This window comes from Berghia stephanieae, chromosome 5 (genome assembly GCF_034508935.2).
Source record: "Berghia stephanieae isolate SIO BIC M18660-M18661 chromosome 5, UCSD_Bste_1.3, whole genome shotgun sequence".
NCBI classification, from domain to species: domain Eukaryota; kingdom Metazoa; phylum Mollusca; class Gastropoda; order Nudibranchia; family Aeolidiidae; genus Berghia; species Berghia stephanieae.
The window spans coordinates 45,156,118-45,172,036 of record NC_088364.1 but is presented as its reverse complement, the minus strand read 5'-3'; the positions used below and the strand labels follow the sequence as shown (position 1 = coordinate 45,172,036).

Here is a 15,919-nt window from a genome sequence, read left to right as displayed (position 1 = left end):
ATCACTCATTCAGTCATGGTTAAGAAAGACGGGTTGAAAACAATTTCTCATATCAACAATAGTAATAAAATAATTATGATGGTAATGTTAATAACAACGACAACGAAGATAATATCTTACACAAACAGTAACATGCAACTGCTTTTGGGACCTCGATGTGTTGGCATTCATTAATAACCTTATTATAAAAAGGAGCAAAGCTGTGTGTAGGTTTAATCCATAGACATCTGTTATGTGAATGGATTTTATTATTTGTGAAGAAAAAGAAATATCTAATGACTAATGCAGTTAAAATTTCATGGGATAATTCATCTGCTGCTTACAAATAATTACCAAAAGTGCTGACCTAGAATGACAAAAAAAGCAGTACTTTTTCCTTTACAAAATTTGGTAAAAGATGCGCAAACTACAATTGAACTAACTGCTCCTGCTTCACGGAACAGTCCTATAATTTACAGAATCATTCCCTATATAAATTATTTGGAGCTATGTACAGTCATATCTCTCTAATCCAGAACTTTACAATCCAAATGTCTCCATTATCTGGTCAGGTTGCCTGGGGACGGATTTTTTTCCTTCTTTATTTGTACACTGTAGGGACTGATTCCAATATCCGCACGTCTCTGTAATCCGGATAAAATGCTGAGAGCAGAGGTAATCGGATTGGATAGATAGGATTGTTGTTGTTTCTGCTCTTCGATCATGCTATGAAGTAGTAAGCAGAGCTATAAAATAAGCCTTAATATCTCGTATGTTTGTTTTTGTTTTTTTTTAAGGGTTTTACGGCGCTTGCAACACATTTAGGTTATATCAGCGCCAGTAAAAAGGAAGAAAATGGGATAGTAAAAAGTTCTAGAAAGCACCCAAGAAAAAGTAAGACAAAGGGGAACTGAGAACAAATAGGGATCAGATGTAGATTCCAAGAGCATACCACCAATGTACTTAGTTTGAAATCACCTACAAGTCTCATCCAGGCACAAGCACAAAATCCAACAAAGAGGAATACACTCAAATGCTTACATTATACATTCAAAATAAAAATAATAATACATAACAGAGAGATGATTTACAAGGAAAAAAATATCATCTCCCAAAACAATAACTATGCATTTGACTGTTTCCCTCCCAGCTAGGACTCCGGCCAGAGCCAGGACAAAACCAAGTAATCCCATTCCAAGACAAAGACAGAAAGCATGTTGGAAAACAGATATAAGGGCATAGAAGACGCAGTATGTACCTCCCTGCCCGCTAATATCTCGTATTGTTATTCTGAGGAATGATGTATAGTAAGAGTCACACCATTCTTCAAGCAGTATCCCAACATGGAATGTTATGCAACAACAATTATCAATTATGTAAAAACAAAATGAAAACGAAAAAGATCTTTTTTTTACATAACACACATAAAAGAAACTGCGAGTGAGATCTAAAGCTAAAGGCAATTTTTTAAAAATAAATTTTTATCATTGGTCACATGGTCATTGGTATAGATTGTAAATATTTCTTTTGAATACATTGAATCAAAATGAATTAAAACAGTCTTTTTGATTTTTATTTAAAAAAAGGATAAAAATACATGGCAAGAAACATTTTGGGCTCAAATCCTTCAAATAATGCTCTGCAGAAGTGTTTTGTGCTTGAAATGTTCTTTGTGACATTTTTTTTTTTCAAAGCTGTTGTAATCATTTATATTTCATACTTTCTAGAGTCCATAACTCCAGGTAGCCCAGTGTTTACAGTAACCAAGAAATGCGTCAACATCGAACTGAGGGTTCAATGGGTTTGGTCTCTTGATCTTTGAATGAACAAATTTTTAAAAATTTAATTTGTTTTAAATCAAAAAAAAAAAAGAAAAAAAAAAGAAAAAGAAACCACAAATACATCCGAACCAGTTCGAGGACAATTTAAAAATTAAAATTTTAGTAAATTGTCATTTTAAAATAGAGAACTTTCTGGCTTAAGACTTTTGACAAGATGGGGATTATCTTAATCTATTTATATTTGAAATAAAACTTTTGGCCAAAATCTATGACATGTGTTGCAAGGAGCTTAGTGGCTTGGTTTTAAATTTTGCCTTAGCCATATTATTTTGATGAGGGCAAAGACACCAGAAATGAATATAAAATTAAATTTACTGTGTATTATCATTATACTAATATAACTGAGTTGCCCTTAAGCCATTTATAAGAAAATCATACTTTGCTTTGGAATAGTGATGTACCCAACTTACGACGGAATTCATATTGTGAAAAGATTCAGTCTACGTCGATGTATGACACCATAGACATGCAAAATACATTTTATTGTTGGCTGTATCAACAACAGATGGGGGCAAATCTTTTCTGTTCAGTCGTTTAATATCAAGATTAGCACTTTCCAATGACTGAGAACTAGTAAACGACAGCAAATCTAAATTGTTTTCCAATTTTTTTACTATAAATATTAACCTATATGTAGACCCTATGAAAAAATATTCTGTTTATTGTAAATAACAAACCAAGAAACCTTATTACTTTTTAAATCCATAAATGTATAGTAAAAGACCAACATAAGAAAAACCATTCCTTTTTTGTTTTTTGCTTTTTGGAATGCTATTGTCACTGATTCTGCCCCTCAGTTGTATCCGTCACAGTAAACACTATCATGAGGTCAACTTGGATGAAAAAAAAAATTGTATTTGAAAGGCTTGATTATATATGCGTTGAACAAAACTCACAAATCGTACAACTCATAAACACAATATACCACAACACTGAGATACCAGTCCCAGTTAAGCAGGTCTTTATAATTATTATTTGGTCATCAAACAAGGGACTGAATTTGGTAACGAAAGCATTCACTCAATACAGAAAATAATAATTCTGGTTTGCTTGGAATCTTAAGACCAAGCGACTTCATAATGCATGGCTTGTGTGTAGAAGGAAATATTAGAAACCATTTAAATAAACGTCAGCTTAAGAGAAGGCAAGGCATAAATGGTTAAAGCTATAATATTGCAATCACAATAATATCCATTTCCTTGTTGAAGTTGAATCTTTTGCGTTTCTTCAGATAATTGAACAAAGAAATAAAACTAAGGACCACAAAAGTAAGTAAATAAATAAATAAATAATAAATATATAAACAAATAAAATCAATCAGCCACTAACCATCAAGATAACAAGAGAGACTCATTAGTTTAAAAGTCTTGTCCTTTACATGAAAGGTTCAATTTTAATCTAATGTCATAACTTACTATTTTCACAAAAAGAGTGTGCATCTCTATTGATGAAACGGTCAAGTCTTCAATTATAATCGAAGAAATAATGAGTGAAATTTTGATTTCAAAGAAATTCACCCTTTTTGACACAAACATTACATCTAAAAAAGAACCAATCAAATTTCAGTTTCAATGTTAGGCTACTATAGGACTCAATCAGACTAAAACCTTGAAAACTGGTGGAATTGAGAGAAGAAAAAATTAGTGTCTCTGCCAATTCAAAACCAAATCCTTTCAATCCAAAGACGATTGAGTTATAACTGCACAACCAACTTACACTGACAATAAAGATGAACTGAAAAGTCTTTTTTTTTTCTTTTTTTCTTTTAAAGTGAAGTTCCCATAAACTGTCATTTACAGACCTAGCAAAGGCAACAAATAGAAATATCTGCAAATTATTTTAAAATCCGAACTTCAACCAAAAAAAAAAAAATATTAACCCAAATGAATTGTTTTTAAATGTGGTCAAGTACACATTTCATTGTAATGAAACAATATTTCCTATAATTATATTTCAAACTTTCTTTACGAATATGGAAGGGAAAATCCGAATTTAGCCAAATTTGGCCTCCGAAATATCTAAATGTGCATAAGTGGCAAATCTGCAATTAACGTGATTTTGCATTTAATATCATTGAATTAGTATAATAGAGTATTTACAATTGAGAAATGAAATCATTGATCCCTATTCAAATGATTTACTGAATAGCCATCACTTTGGCAATTCCTGGTAATATTTGAGCTTGCAGAGGAGTTGGATCAAACCGCTCTCCATCAATCATGATGTTTCCTACATTGGACATTGGCTCCAAGCGAAAGGCGAGAACTTTTACATAATTCACGAAAGGAGAGTGGATGTGACCACCTTCTCCAAATGTCAAAAACAGATTGAGCAAGGCATTGCGAGAGATCCCTTCTTTCACCATCATGAGATGGATAAAACCGTCGTTTAGATGTGCATCAGGCGCTGCCAGCATGTCGCTCCCAAGATGAGTTTGGTAGACGGCACAGACGAGAATGTAATTATCTTCTAAAGTAACCCAGTTATCAGGAATGGGTTCATCCAAGGGAGGTAGTAAAGGAGTTGGGACGGGTGAAAAATCAGCTTTGTTTCCTGTGTAATTTTCCTGCTCAACTTTGACTTCCTCTGTTTCGGCCATGACCGTAAAACTGACATCGCTTTTTGATTTCTGATGTCCAGAAGCACGAGGCGGTTTCAGACTGCCATTGTTAGCTGATGCTGTTGTTATCTCGGCTGTCAATGATTTTGATGAATTCAAAGCATCTCCCTCTGGTGGAGATGAGAAAGAGGACGCAATGCATTGACTATTGTGGTTTCCATTGAATTCTGTGAAGACGGAATCATCCCCACCACTGACTGGCCTTTTAGATGTAACTGTCTGAATTCCACTCACATTTGTGTCTTTGTCAACATTTCCATCTCCATTCTGTTCAGTAACAACAAGATTACAATTTCCATTTTGCTCCACATTCTCTGCCTCAACAGAATTATCAGCTGCAATTGACAATGTTTTTTCCGACAATCCAGTCGAGTTGTCGACCACAGGATCAGACAAGCTAGTTCCTGTCTCCATTTTTGTTCCTTCATCATCATCCAAGAAAGACTTCTGAGGCAAATCTATATCAAATCCATTCCCTACTAAAGAATCTGACTGGCAACTTGCCGAAAGAGTTAAACCGCCATCACCTCCACCAGTCAATCTGTCGATTTCTTTGCTGTAATCGACATCAGATCGAATAACCTGAGCCTCACTGTAGCCACTTTGGTCCATGCTGAGACTGCGATGTTTTAACAGCTGAGGTGATCCCGTTTCTTCAATTGAATTGAGGGTGCTTTTGCTGCTGCTTCGACTGCGAAGAGAAAAACTTCTTATTTTGGATAGTATCTTCTTTCCTGAGCTGCTAGTAGTCTCGTGTTCTTTGTGGTGATATTCAGCTACAGGCAGAAATGACACTCTTCCTTTGTAAGTCCTTAAACCTGCAGAAAGTTGGGGGGGGGGGGGGTACAAAAAACAGATGAATTTGGTGAGAGAAAAGAAATCACACCTTAAAATCGTCAACAAAAGTCAGTGTGACATGACATCTCATTAAGAAAATCAAAGTGCAGGTTGTTGTCATAATAATAATAATAATAATAATAATAATAATAATAATAATAATAATAATAATAATAATAATAATAATAAAAATAATAATAATAATAATAATAATAATCCCGATGATGATGATGATGATGATGATGATGATAATAATAATAATAAATAAATAAAATGTAAATCATTTATACCACGCCTATTCCATATACAAACAACTCTAGACGCCTTTTCAATACAATATCAATGCAACAATTACGTCTATCTTCTTATAAAATAGGTCTTATTATTTGCCTTAAAAGAAGTTTCTGTAATGCATTTTCTTAAAGAAATTGGAAGAAAGTTTCAACCAGAAGAAACAACATGAGAAAAAGACCAATCTGAAAACTTTTTGGAGCCTTTATTGGGAACAGTTAAGAGGAGATGATCACTAGGAGAGTACAATGATCTTAGGTTGCATAAATTTGAAGGAGCAGTTTTGTTGATACAGTTAAAGCAAAGAACAGCAATTTCGTATTTGAGTCTTAATTCAGCAGGTGAAGTGACAAAAACATGGGTGTGATATGATCTCTTGGATTTTTTCTTAGAGTGATCCCAGCAGAATGATTTTGGATGCGTTGCAGTTTGTGAAGGAGATAATTTGGAATGTTATATAAAAAAAAGTGAATTACAGTAATCTATCCTAGAAAATAGTTTTCAGGGCAGTACTGTTTAAAAACTTTGATATTTGCGAAATATTTCTTAATTCGAAATACATTATTTTACACAGGTTGTTGATGTGTTTTACCAAGGATAAGTCATGATGAAAATATATACATATGTTCTAGCCTATTCTGTAAAATAGATCATTTTCTTTTTAATCACAATAAAGTTGTTTTGAATTGAGATTGAGAGTTTCTTTGGAGTGCAGAAAAGGACTTCAGTTTTTTCTTCATTTTATCTCAAATTCTTGACAACTTCAATGCAAATTTCCATGGAAGAGACTAGACCACTCACAATAACCAATGGATTAGCTGACAAATAAAGTTGATTATCATCAACATACATGTCATAATGAATATTATATTGTCTGAGGACACCAGCAAAAGGTTGGCTATAGAGAGTGTACAAAAGGGGGCCAAGAACATCTCCTTGCGGTACCCCAAAATTAAGAAGAAAAGGAGGTGAAAAGTGTCCGTCAACCAAAATCGATAGTGAGCTGTCAGTCAAGTAAGATTGAAAGCATCCTAACACAGTTCCTGTTAATCTGAAAGTTACAGACAGGCATTTTAAAAGTTTTGCGTTTTTCAGTACCATTCTTGATAACTATAAACTTCTATCAAAATGACTACTTTGCATTCGACAAAAATGCACATCTTGTACAAATCAATTTAATCTTAAATAGGAAGGATCATATCTTAATTCTTTACATAAATATCAGTTACAGACTTAAAATTGGCTCTGGTCACTGAGATTTTATTTCTTATCACTGGTTTCCTTTGTTGTCCAAAATAGATTTAAATCTTATTAAGTCTTTTTTTTTAATGGTTCAAAACGAGAGAATTTAGTTGTCAGGGTGATCAACAATGACATCCAAAGCTTATCCTTTAACTTTGACTTTCTCCTCACAAGCCATTTGCAGGATTTTCCCCAAAACGTCACACCCAACCAACACAAAAATTTTTTTTTTTTCACTCAAGCATAAAAGCAGTAAATTCTTTATATACATAATTTTTTTTTAAACAAAACAAACCCTGCAACAAAGTGTTGAATTTTTATAACTATAACAAAGATCTGTCTTCAAATTTTGTGGTACACAAAAGAAATCAGAATGAGAAAAATTTTGGTTGCATAGTATCGAATGTGACAATTTTCCTATGGTTGGTAAGGAGAAGGTTTAATTGTTTAAAATTGCATATATGACATAAAGGCGAGCATCAGACCACAAAGCCTTACTTACCAATAATTCTTCGTAAAGCTCCCACAGTAAAACGAGCCTCTCCTAGATTTCTATACTTTTCACTTTCATAGTCAATATCAGCCATGATGCCCCAGGTGACTGACAGGAAGGAGTAAACAGTTCGGTCTGGAATGTGGACGATTACAAGATCCATTGGGACTACACGATGTTTGATGAGGACAAATGTGGAGTGAAGGGCCATATTGACATTGATTGGCTCTCTGAAAGGATTATGATTGACAAAGTTTAAAATTAGTTGATAATAATAGTAATCTATGACATAAAAAGTCGGTTCTCTTTAATATAAAACAATTCAAGATGTCTAAATGCTGTTACCTCTGCTACAATAGCAATTTAAAACAGTTCAATACCATAGTAATTTAAAAAATAAAAATCGATTACCTTTAATACAATAGTTTTTCAAGACATGAAAATTTGATTTCATTTGATGCTTCTTCTAATTTGTATTAAACATCAAGAATATAAAGATTTGCATATTATATCACTATTCAAATCCAGGGTTTATACTGATGTAACAAAGTGTTGAATACAGACACGCTATGTGGAGAGTAATAATTGCTTACAACTTTTTGGTAAGGACATAGTTTATTGAAAAGAACCTTCTACCAGATACAACATAACTAGCAACCCAAATGCCGTCCGATGTTCAGAAGAGTGAGTCACAAAAATAAAAACTCTGACTGCAATTGAATCTAGTTCCTTTACTTTTCGGCAAAATGCTCTGTTAATTGATCTATGAGAACCACTCTTTGAGACTAAATAAAAATAAAAAGTATAATAGAAATGGACAGATATTGCAGCCAACAGGGATGAATGGAGATCTTTGACCAGCAACGAAGCCATTGCCATTCTCTCTAATTAGGGGGGAATCCAAATTTTAAGATAAAAATCTGTGTAAAACCAAACTGTCTTGATTTTAACTAATGAATGAAGTATCACCTTAAATTACTTTAAAATTGATTTACTATAGGTCAATTTAAATGCATATCTATTTCTAATTTTTTTTTCTTCTTTAAATCATGTTTTCAATCATTTTCAATCTTCTGAAATTTAACTTTTAAAATCCGAATCTGAAGAGAAAAAAATCCGGATTTGACCTTCAATGAACTCTTTAAAAAATCTGTATATACCAATTAAATCTGCACATGTTGCAGGATGACTGTACAATAGCTGATCAAGCACCAAAGTACCCAGATATCTATTCTTTTTTTTAAATAGCGTTGGGGGTCATAATTATTCCGTACAACCCATGTAAAAATTTTTATGTAAACCAGGGGGTAGCGTGGCTCAGTGGTACGGTCTTTGCTTTGTACCCATAAGGTAATAAGTTTGATCACCCGCCACTGCGCTATGTGGCCTTGAGCAAGTCACCTCGCTTAGCTCAATTTGCGGCGCTGTACTGCGGCTGAAGCCTGGGTTATTCAAGTCTTCCCTTGGAATAGAACCTAGAGACAAATTTCCCCTATGGGATGAATAAAGGGATTTTTTAAATTTATTTTTTTTATTTATTTAAATTAAGGGCATTTCACCCATTGGCTAAAATGATTATTTATAAAATCTGTAAGGGTATAATGTTCTGTCATTGGAAATCGCTATAAGCCCCCCCCCCCCCCCCCCCTTTTTTTTTCCATTTTTTTTGCCAGATTTATTTGCACGAACCTACAGATTTTATTACCGGATCAGTTTTGATCATTAATGGCTCAAAAGATTTGTCTCAATCTATGTTAATTCCCACAATACAGTAGTATAATAATTAAAATAGATGATTGCCTGTCCATACTAGCCTTTATTTCCTTGCAAATATATATGTTTTTCACTTGAAAGAAAAGAAAAAAACATTATCATTAAATTACATATCATACTACATTTAAAAAATTTAATTTACAAGTTTCTCTAAAAACAATGAGTAACAATATTTAACAAAAATAAACAAATACATAAACAAACCCAGCAGCATAGTTGATGGCGCAACATAAAGCATTTCCTGATCCCCCTGGTAGACATCCTATTGGTGTCTGTATTGAACTTAGCCAGTCCCCTCTGGACATCAGGCCGTTGATGGTCTAGAAAAGGGGGGAGAATGGTTGAAACAATGATTAATATTGATTTGAATTTATCATTATTATAGATAACGACGATGAGGATGATGATGAGGATGAAGATGATGATGACCATGACGATGACAATGATGACGATGATTTAAAAGCAAATCATTAACATACTCATATACCAGATCATCTCCAGACACACTATGTTATTTTATATGACTTAGTAACATGAATGTAAATTCGTCTCCAGTCAAAATAACCAAGGTATCCTGTATGATTTATTTACATTAAACATAAGTTTGTCTTCAGACACAACAAGATATGAAGTGAATAGAAAAGTGCCAGAAGACAATAGAGAATAAAAATTTTTTCGCGGCGGTGGTGGGGTTTGAACCTGCGACCTTATTGGTACGACAACTCCGCCTGGCAGGTGAGAGCGTGGCTCTACCGTGTGAGCTATCCACGAACACAAAAATATTCGTTTCAAACTCAAAGTCATTACTAGATCCCTCTCTCACCCACTTCTTGAGACCACCGATTCGTTCGTACACCACCATCGCGAATAATTTTGACCAGCAGTTAAGCTTAATAGCCAATATTCTCAACACAAACATATAACATAGAAACGATTGAGACATTGAGTATGCTCCGGTGTATGGGGTGAATTTTTAATTCAGAAAAGTGAGTGGAGCAGGCACTTATGTTGGTAACAACAAGATATGAAGTGAATAGAAAAGTGCCAGAAGACAATAGAGAATAAAAAATTTTTCGCGGCGGTGGTGGGGTTTGAACCTGCGACCTTATTGGTACGACAACTCCGCCTGGCAGGTGAGAGCGTGGCTCTACCGTGTGAGCTATCCACGAACACAAAAATATTCGTTTCAAACTCAAAGTCATTACTAGATCCCTCTCTCACCCACTTCTTGAGACCGCCGATTCGTTCGTACACCACCGGAGCATACTCAATGTCTCAATCGTTTCTATGTTATATGTTTGTGTTGAGAATATTGGCTATTAAGCTTAACTGCTGGTCAAAATTATTCGCGATGGTGGTGTACGAACGAATCGGTGGTCTCAAGAAGTGGGTGAGAGAGGGATCTAGTAATGACTTTGAGTTTGAAACGAATATTTTTGTGTTCGTGGATAGCTCACACGGTAGAGCCACGCTCTCACCTGCCAGGCGGAGTTGTCGTACCAATAAGGTCGCAGGTTCAAACCCCACCACCGCCGCGAAAAAATGTTTATTCTCTATTGTCTTCTGGCACTTTTCTATTCACTTCATATCTTGTTGTTACCAACATAAGTGCCTGCTCCACTCACTTTTCTGAATTAAAAATTCACCCCATACACCGGAGCATACTCAATGTCTCAATCGTTTCTATGTTATATGTTTGTGTTGAGAATATTGGCTATTAAGCTTAACTGCTGGTCAAAATTATTCGCGATGGTGGTGTACGAACGAATCGGTGGTCTCAAGAAGTGGGTGAGAGAGGGATCTAGTAATGACTTTGAGTTTGAAACGAATATTTTTGTGTTCGTGGATAGCTCACACGGTAGAGCCACGCTCTCACCTGCCAGGCGGAGTTGTCTTCAGACACAAAGACACAAGATCATCTCCAGACACACTAACTATGTTATTTTATATGACTTAGTAATATAAATGTAAATTCGTCTCCAGCCAAAATAACCAAGGTATCCTGTATGATTTATTTACATTAAACATAAGTTTGTCTTCAGGCACAAAGACTATGGTATCCATATGGCTTTAATACCTCAAATATAAGACCATCTCCAGACACAATGACTATGGCATACCAATCCGACAACTGAAGGTCTCTCAATAATTCAGTTGCATGGCCAGAATATTCTGGGGATAAAAAGATTTTAAAATGTTTTTTGAAACTTGTCCTTGGACATCAGAATTAATGCTCAGTTTTGCATGAAAAATAAGAAAAAATACTGGAATATAATGGTGCTTTCAACAGCTTTAGGTCATTTAAGCACCAGAAAAAAAGAAAGAAGATGCGATAGTCAAAAAATTATAGATTTACAATTAAAAGCACCTGAGAAAAAGTATGACAAAAGGGACTTGTTCAAATCGGGAACAGAAATGATTCCAAGAGCAAATTACCAATGCATTTAGCGCGAGGGCACCAAAAAGTCACATCCAGATATTAACATAGGATCCGACCAACACCAATACACTCAATTGCTAGCAAAGTATTATATTCAAGACAAAACAAAAACTATAACAACATATATATTTATATGAGAGATGATTTACAAGGAAAAAATATCCTATCCCAAACTAATACTATACACTTCTTCTTTACGTTCACTATACTATACATTTGACTGTTTCCCTCTCAGCTAAGGACTCTGGCCAGGGCTAGAATAAGACGAAGCAATCTCATTCTAAGACAAAAATAGAAGGCAACCTGGAAAAAGAAAAATGTTATAGGAGGATAGACATACCAAGAGTCACTACCCCCCCCCCCCCCCCCCCTCTCTCTCTCTCTCTCCACCATGGGAGGTTAAGACCCCAATTTTTGCAAGAAACCTATAAATATTTGGGAATCCCCCCCCCCCCCCCCCCATCCTCCTCCCATGCTATATTTGGCATTTACCTGTAATCATGGATTTAAATGGAATTCCTGCCTCCTGCAGCATTGGGAGTACAGATGTCTTAAATATGGTGTGAGCTTTCCCTGGTCCACTGCGGGGATTGATAAGGACCAGGATTTTTCCCTGAGGTGGGGCAACAGTGTTCGGCAAATCTGTTACAAATTGAGATTTTTTTTTTTAAATAATAAAATGATTAAAGCAGGACATAAACAATATCATTTCACCATTGTAAAAACTCATCCTAGTAACATAATACAGGAAAAATACAAAATTCATCACTGCGATTGCGTTGATCAATAAAGGGGAATAAATGTATTTCTTTTTCCTGTTTGTTCATTTTTCTTTCCTGTTTTTTGTGGATTTTTTTTTTTGAGTGAAACGGAATTTGTAATACAATTATTTCAGTATCAGCCAAAAAAAATTTTAAAGCACCAAAAACAAAAAACAGATGATGGGATGGATGATCAAAAGATATTACATCTAGACTTTTATCTGTGATGGCAAAAAAAACGAAGGCAAGACAATGAGTTAAAAGAGGAAATAGAAGCATGGTACATTTCATGTGGTTATAATATCCGTGTATCTAGTCTGAGAACTTAAACTATAAACAACATACTATTAGGAAGAGAGATGTTATCTCAATTATATGGTCATAATATTCGTCATCTTCAACTGAGAGCAGAGCAATTTCCCTAAGTCCTTAGCGTATGACATGGGGAGATTTCACTCTAGATTTGATGTAAATAACATGGGCATCAAAGGATCTCAAAAGGGAAACATTGAAGCGTTTATAAAACCATTAGGTGAATGCAGTTATCACAGATTAGGTCCCTTAGTTGTAACTGTAACACAATGAATACTCTTCAGAGGACAGCATACACCTAAACACTTTTTTTAGGGCTCGATGATTTCTACAAGTGAACAAAACTCACAAAATCGCACCTTGATACCAGTCCCATATGGAGAAGACATTAATTTTTCTTTGTCCACAAAGGACTGAATTTGATAGATAATGCATACACACTCAATATTACATTACAAACAACTGATTACATTACACGTTAAGAGATGAACAGTTGATTTACAAGTAAACACACACACACACACGCAATCTCTCTCTCTCTCTCTCTCTCTCTCTCTCTCTCTCTCTCTCTCTCTCTCTCTCTCTCTCTCTCTCTCTCTCTCTCTCTCGCTCTCTCTCTCTCTCTCTCTCGCTCTCTCTCTTTTTAAATTTACATTGCTGATTGACTGTAAAGGGAATTCTATCCAACTCATAAATTAAATGTCAATAACCTATGATAAAATCTCAATGCAGCCATGACATTGATGAGGCCGTCACCACATGTTGCATTACTACATACCATTTTCACTTTTCAGTGTTTTCCGGTTTATGAGGATGAATTCATACTTAAAGGCTTCGAATCAAAATATGAAACAAAAATGAGCATAAATTTTGGCTCTAACTTTCATTTGTTTAAATAAGTAAAAGAAATAAATAAACAAATTAATTAATAAATACATAGATAAATAAACACAATCATAAATAAATACATAAATTTTAAAAATAACACCACAATATAATACATATATATATAAATCAATGGATCACCCAATACATAAAGAAATCAATCATTAAATAAATCAATAATTATGTGCAAGTATACAGCAAATTTCTCTGAATTCATCATTATCATTATGCTTTACTCTAATTATTCCCCATTTGGAACCCATTTCATACAGTACAAATAGCCTGTTATGCACCAGTTTTTCTTATTAGAATTCTTACATATTTCTTGTTTTTTTTTTTTTTTGGTAATAATTGCCACCAATCAGTTCACTGACCGAGCTCAATGTCACAAGGATTTGTTACAAACTGAGTTACTGTATTGCTATGACAAATGATGACATTTAAAAGGAAGGAATTAAGACTATGCTTTTGTTTTGGGGGTTTTTATGGCCTCAGCAACACTTGTAGGTCATTTCAGTTTGTTTGGGTTTTTTCAAAAAGGAGGATGATTGAGGAAAAGTAAATCTAAAGTTAAAATCACCAAATAAAAAATTAGACAAATAGGACTAGTTCAAATAAGGAAGAGAAAATTCCACAATTCTATCAATATGCTATCTTTTTTATTACGTAAAAGTTCCATTCAGGTACGAGCAAAGGATCCTGCTATGAAGGATACACTCAAATGTTTACAAAGTGCAATATATAATATATATTCAAAACTAAAAAAATATAATAGCACACAAGCCAGATATGATTTGCAAGAGGAAAAAAAAAAATTATCTCTCAAATAAGAAACCATATATTTGACTGCCCCCACCTCCACCCCTTTTGCCCTGACCAGGAATAAAACCGGGTAATCTCGATCCAGAATAAAGACATAGAACAACTTAGAAAGGGAAAACAAAGGGGATAGAAGAGACACACTAAGAGTAACCTATCCACCCACCATGAAAGGTCAAAAGACTCCATCCACTATGGACTATGGACTATGAATTTTAGGCAAAACAAGCAGTAATAAATGAAATACTTAGGAGTTCAAAAGCACCATTGATCTTATACTGCCGTGACTCATCAAAAACCTAGATATCAACAAATTATTTGCAGTCACAGATCATGGAGTTACCAAATGGAGATATTATCACTTTTTAAAAGTGCTTTTTTGATATTGATGATAAAAATCTGGTAAACAAGAAACACGCATAGATAAGCCGAGGCACACATCTCTTTTGATGGCACGAGTTGATACCTTTAAGATTACATTCTCACTTCACCCAAATAAAAACTGGGTCAATTTCAAGTCTCATTTCTCCCAATTAAAATATTACTAAGAAGTACTTGGGTCGTTATCAAGTCCCAATATATGGTATTACTGGTGGAGTAGTAATTTGACTGATTTACTTTGACAATTAAAAGAAGTCCCCGTGATCAATCTCCTGTCTAACCACCCTGAAAGTGAGCCCTTAGAAAAAGGTTTATCACAAGTATTTTCATCTGTCCTATCAAAAGCTTACATAAGTATCTGAGCTCAACTAAGTGTCAAACAATGCTGATTTTGTGCAAAACAATAAACTTCTTTGTTGGCATTTAATTTTTTTTTTCCTTTTTTTTTTCACTGACACTGCTGGTATGGCCAATTACAAACCAGCAGTGAGCAATTGCAAAAGATTACACTGATCAGTATCGGTTTTATCTGAGGGAAAAATTCCGTAAGCTCTTTGGTCTAGCATCTCTTTCAATTAGCATTTTCACCATGGATCTTTTGCCTGGCGTTTATTTATTCAATTTGTCAATATATAGTAGCATTTTAAAAACTCTGGAACAAACCTTCATAGGTTAGTGAAAGTTTAAAATTTCCTAACATGTCCATTGTTTTGGTTCTCCGCTGCCATTTTGTCGTTGAACTGTCCCTCCAGGAAATCGCTTGTGGCCGCAACGCGGCGCGATTTTTCGCAATTTTGACAATTGCCGCAATTCTTTGCAATTTTCCATGTTCTGGAGTCACATATAATCAGATAATGCTAAACATAGGAAAATACTACTGCCACCGTCACACAAAACTATTAAAGATGCTATTTAATAATAGTTTTATTGCTAACATCAATCTATTATATATATATATATATATACAGTAAAATAACTTTAAACCGAAAGAAGCTAAACCGAAAAATACCTTAAACCGCAAAGAATTTAATAAATTGTACTAGTTTCTTCATTATCTTTGTCCTAATTCTTACGATGAACCGAAATACTTCTAAGAAGGACTTTCTTTAAACCGAAACAACTTGAGAGCACCTTCCCATTTTCTCTCTCTATTTTTCTTCAAAAATTCGGGAAGGTGGCCCCACATAATAATGCCCGGTGATATTAAAACAAAGAGCGTAAGTATAAGATGAGGGTGAGGGGTAG

At 34.5% G+C, this 15,919-nt stretch overlaps 1 protein-coding gene across 1 annotated transcript in view; it reads right to left on the bottom strand.

The window, feature by feature from the left end:
- Positions 1–754: 754 nt before the first annotated feature.
- The window catches only part of LOC144973006 (sphingosine kinase 2-like), a 24,674-nt gene continuing 9,509 nt past the window's right edge, over positions 755–15,919 (bottom strand). The window contains exons 2-6 of the mRNA XM_078914929.1: positions 12,009–12,158; positions 11,154–11,248; positions 9,281–9,396; positions 7,313–7,533; positions 755–5,258 (exon numbers count right to left, since the gene is read on the bottom strand). Coding sequence (XP_078771055.1) covers positions 3,958–5,258; positions 7,313–7,533; positions 9,281–9,396; positions 11,154–11,248; positions 12,009–12,158 — 1,883 coding nt within the window. The 3' untranslated portion in view covers positions 755–3,957. The remainder of the gene's footprint in view (positions 5,259–7,312; positions 7,534–9,280; positions 9,397–11,153; positions 11,249–12,008; positions 12,159–15,919) is intronic.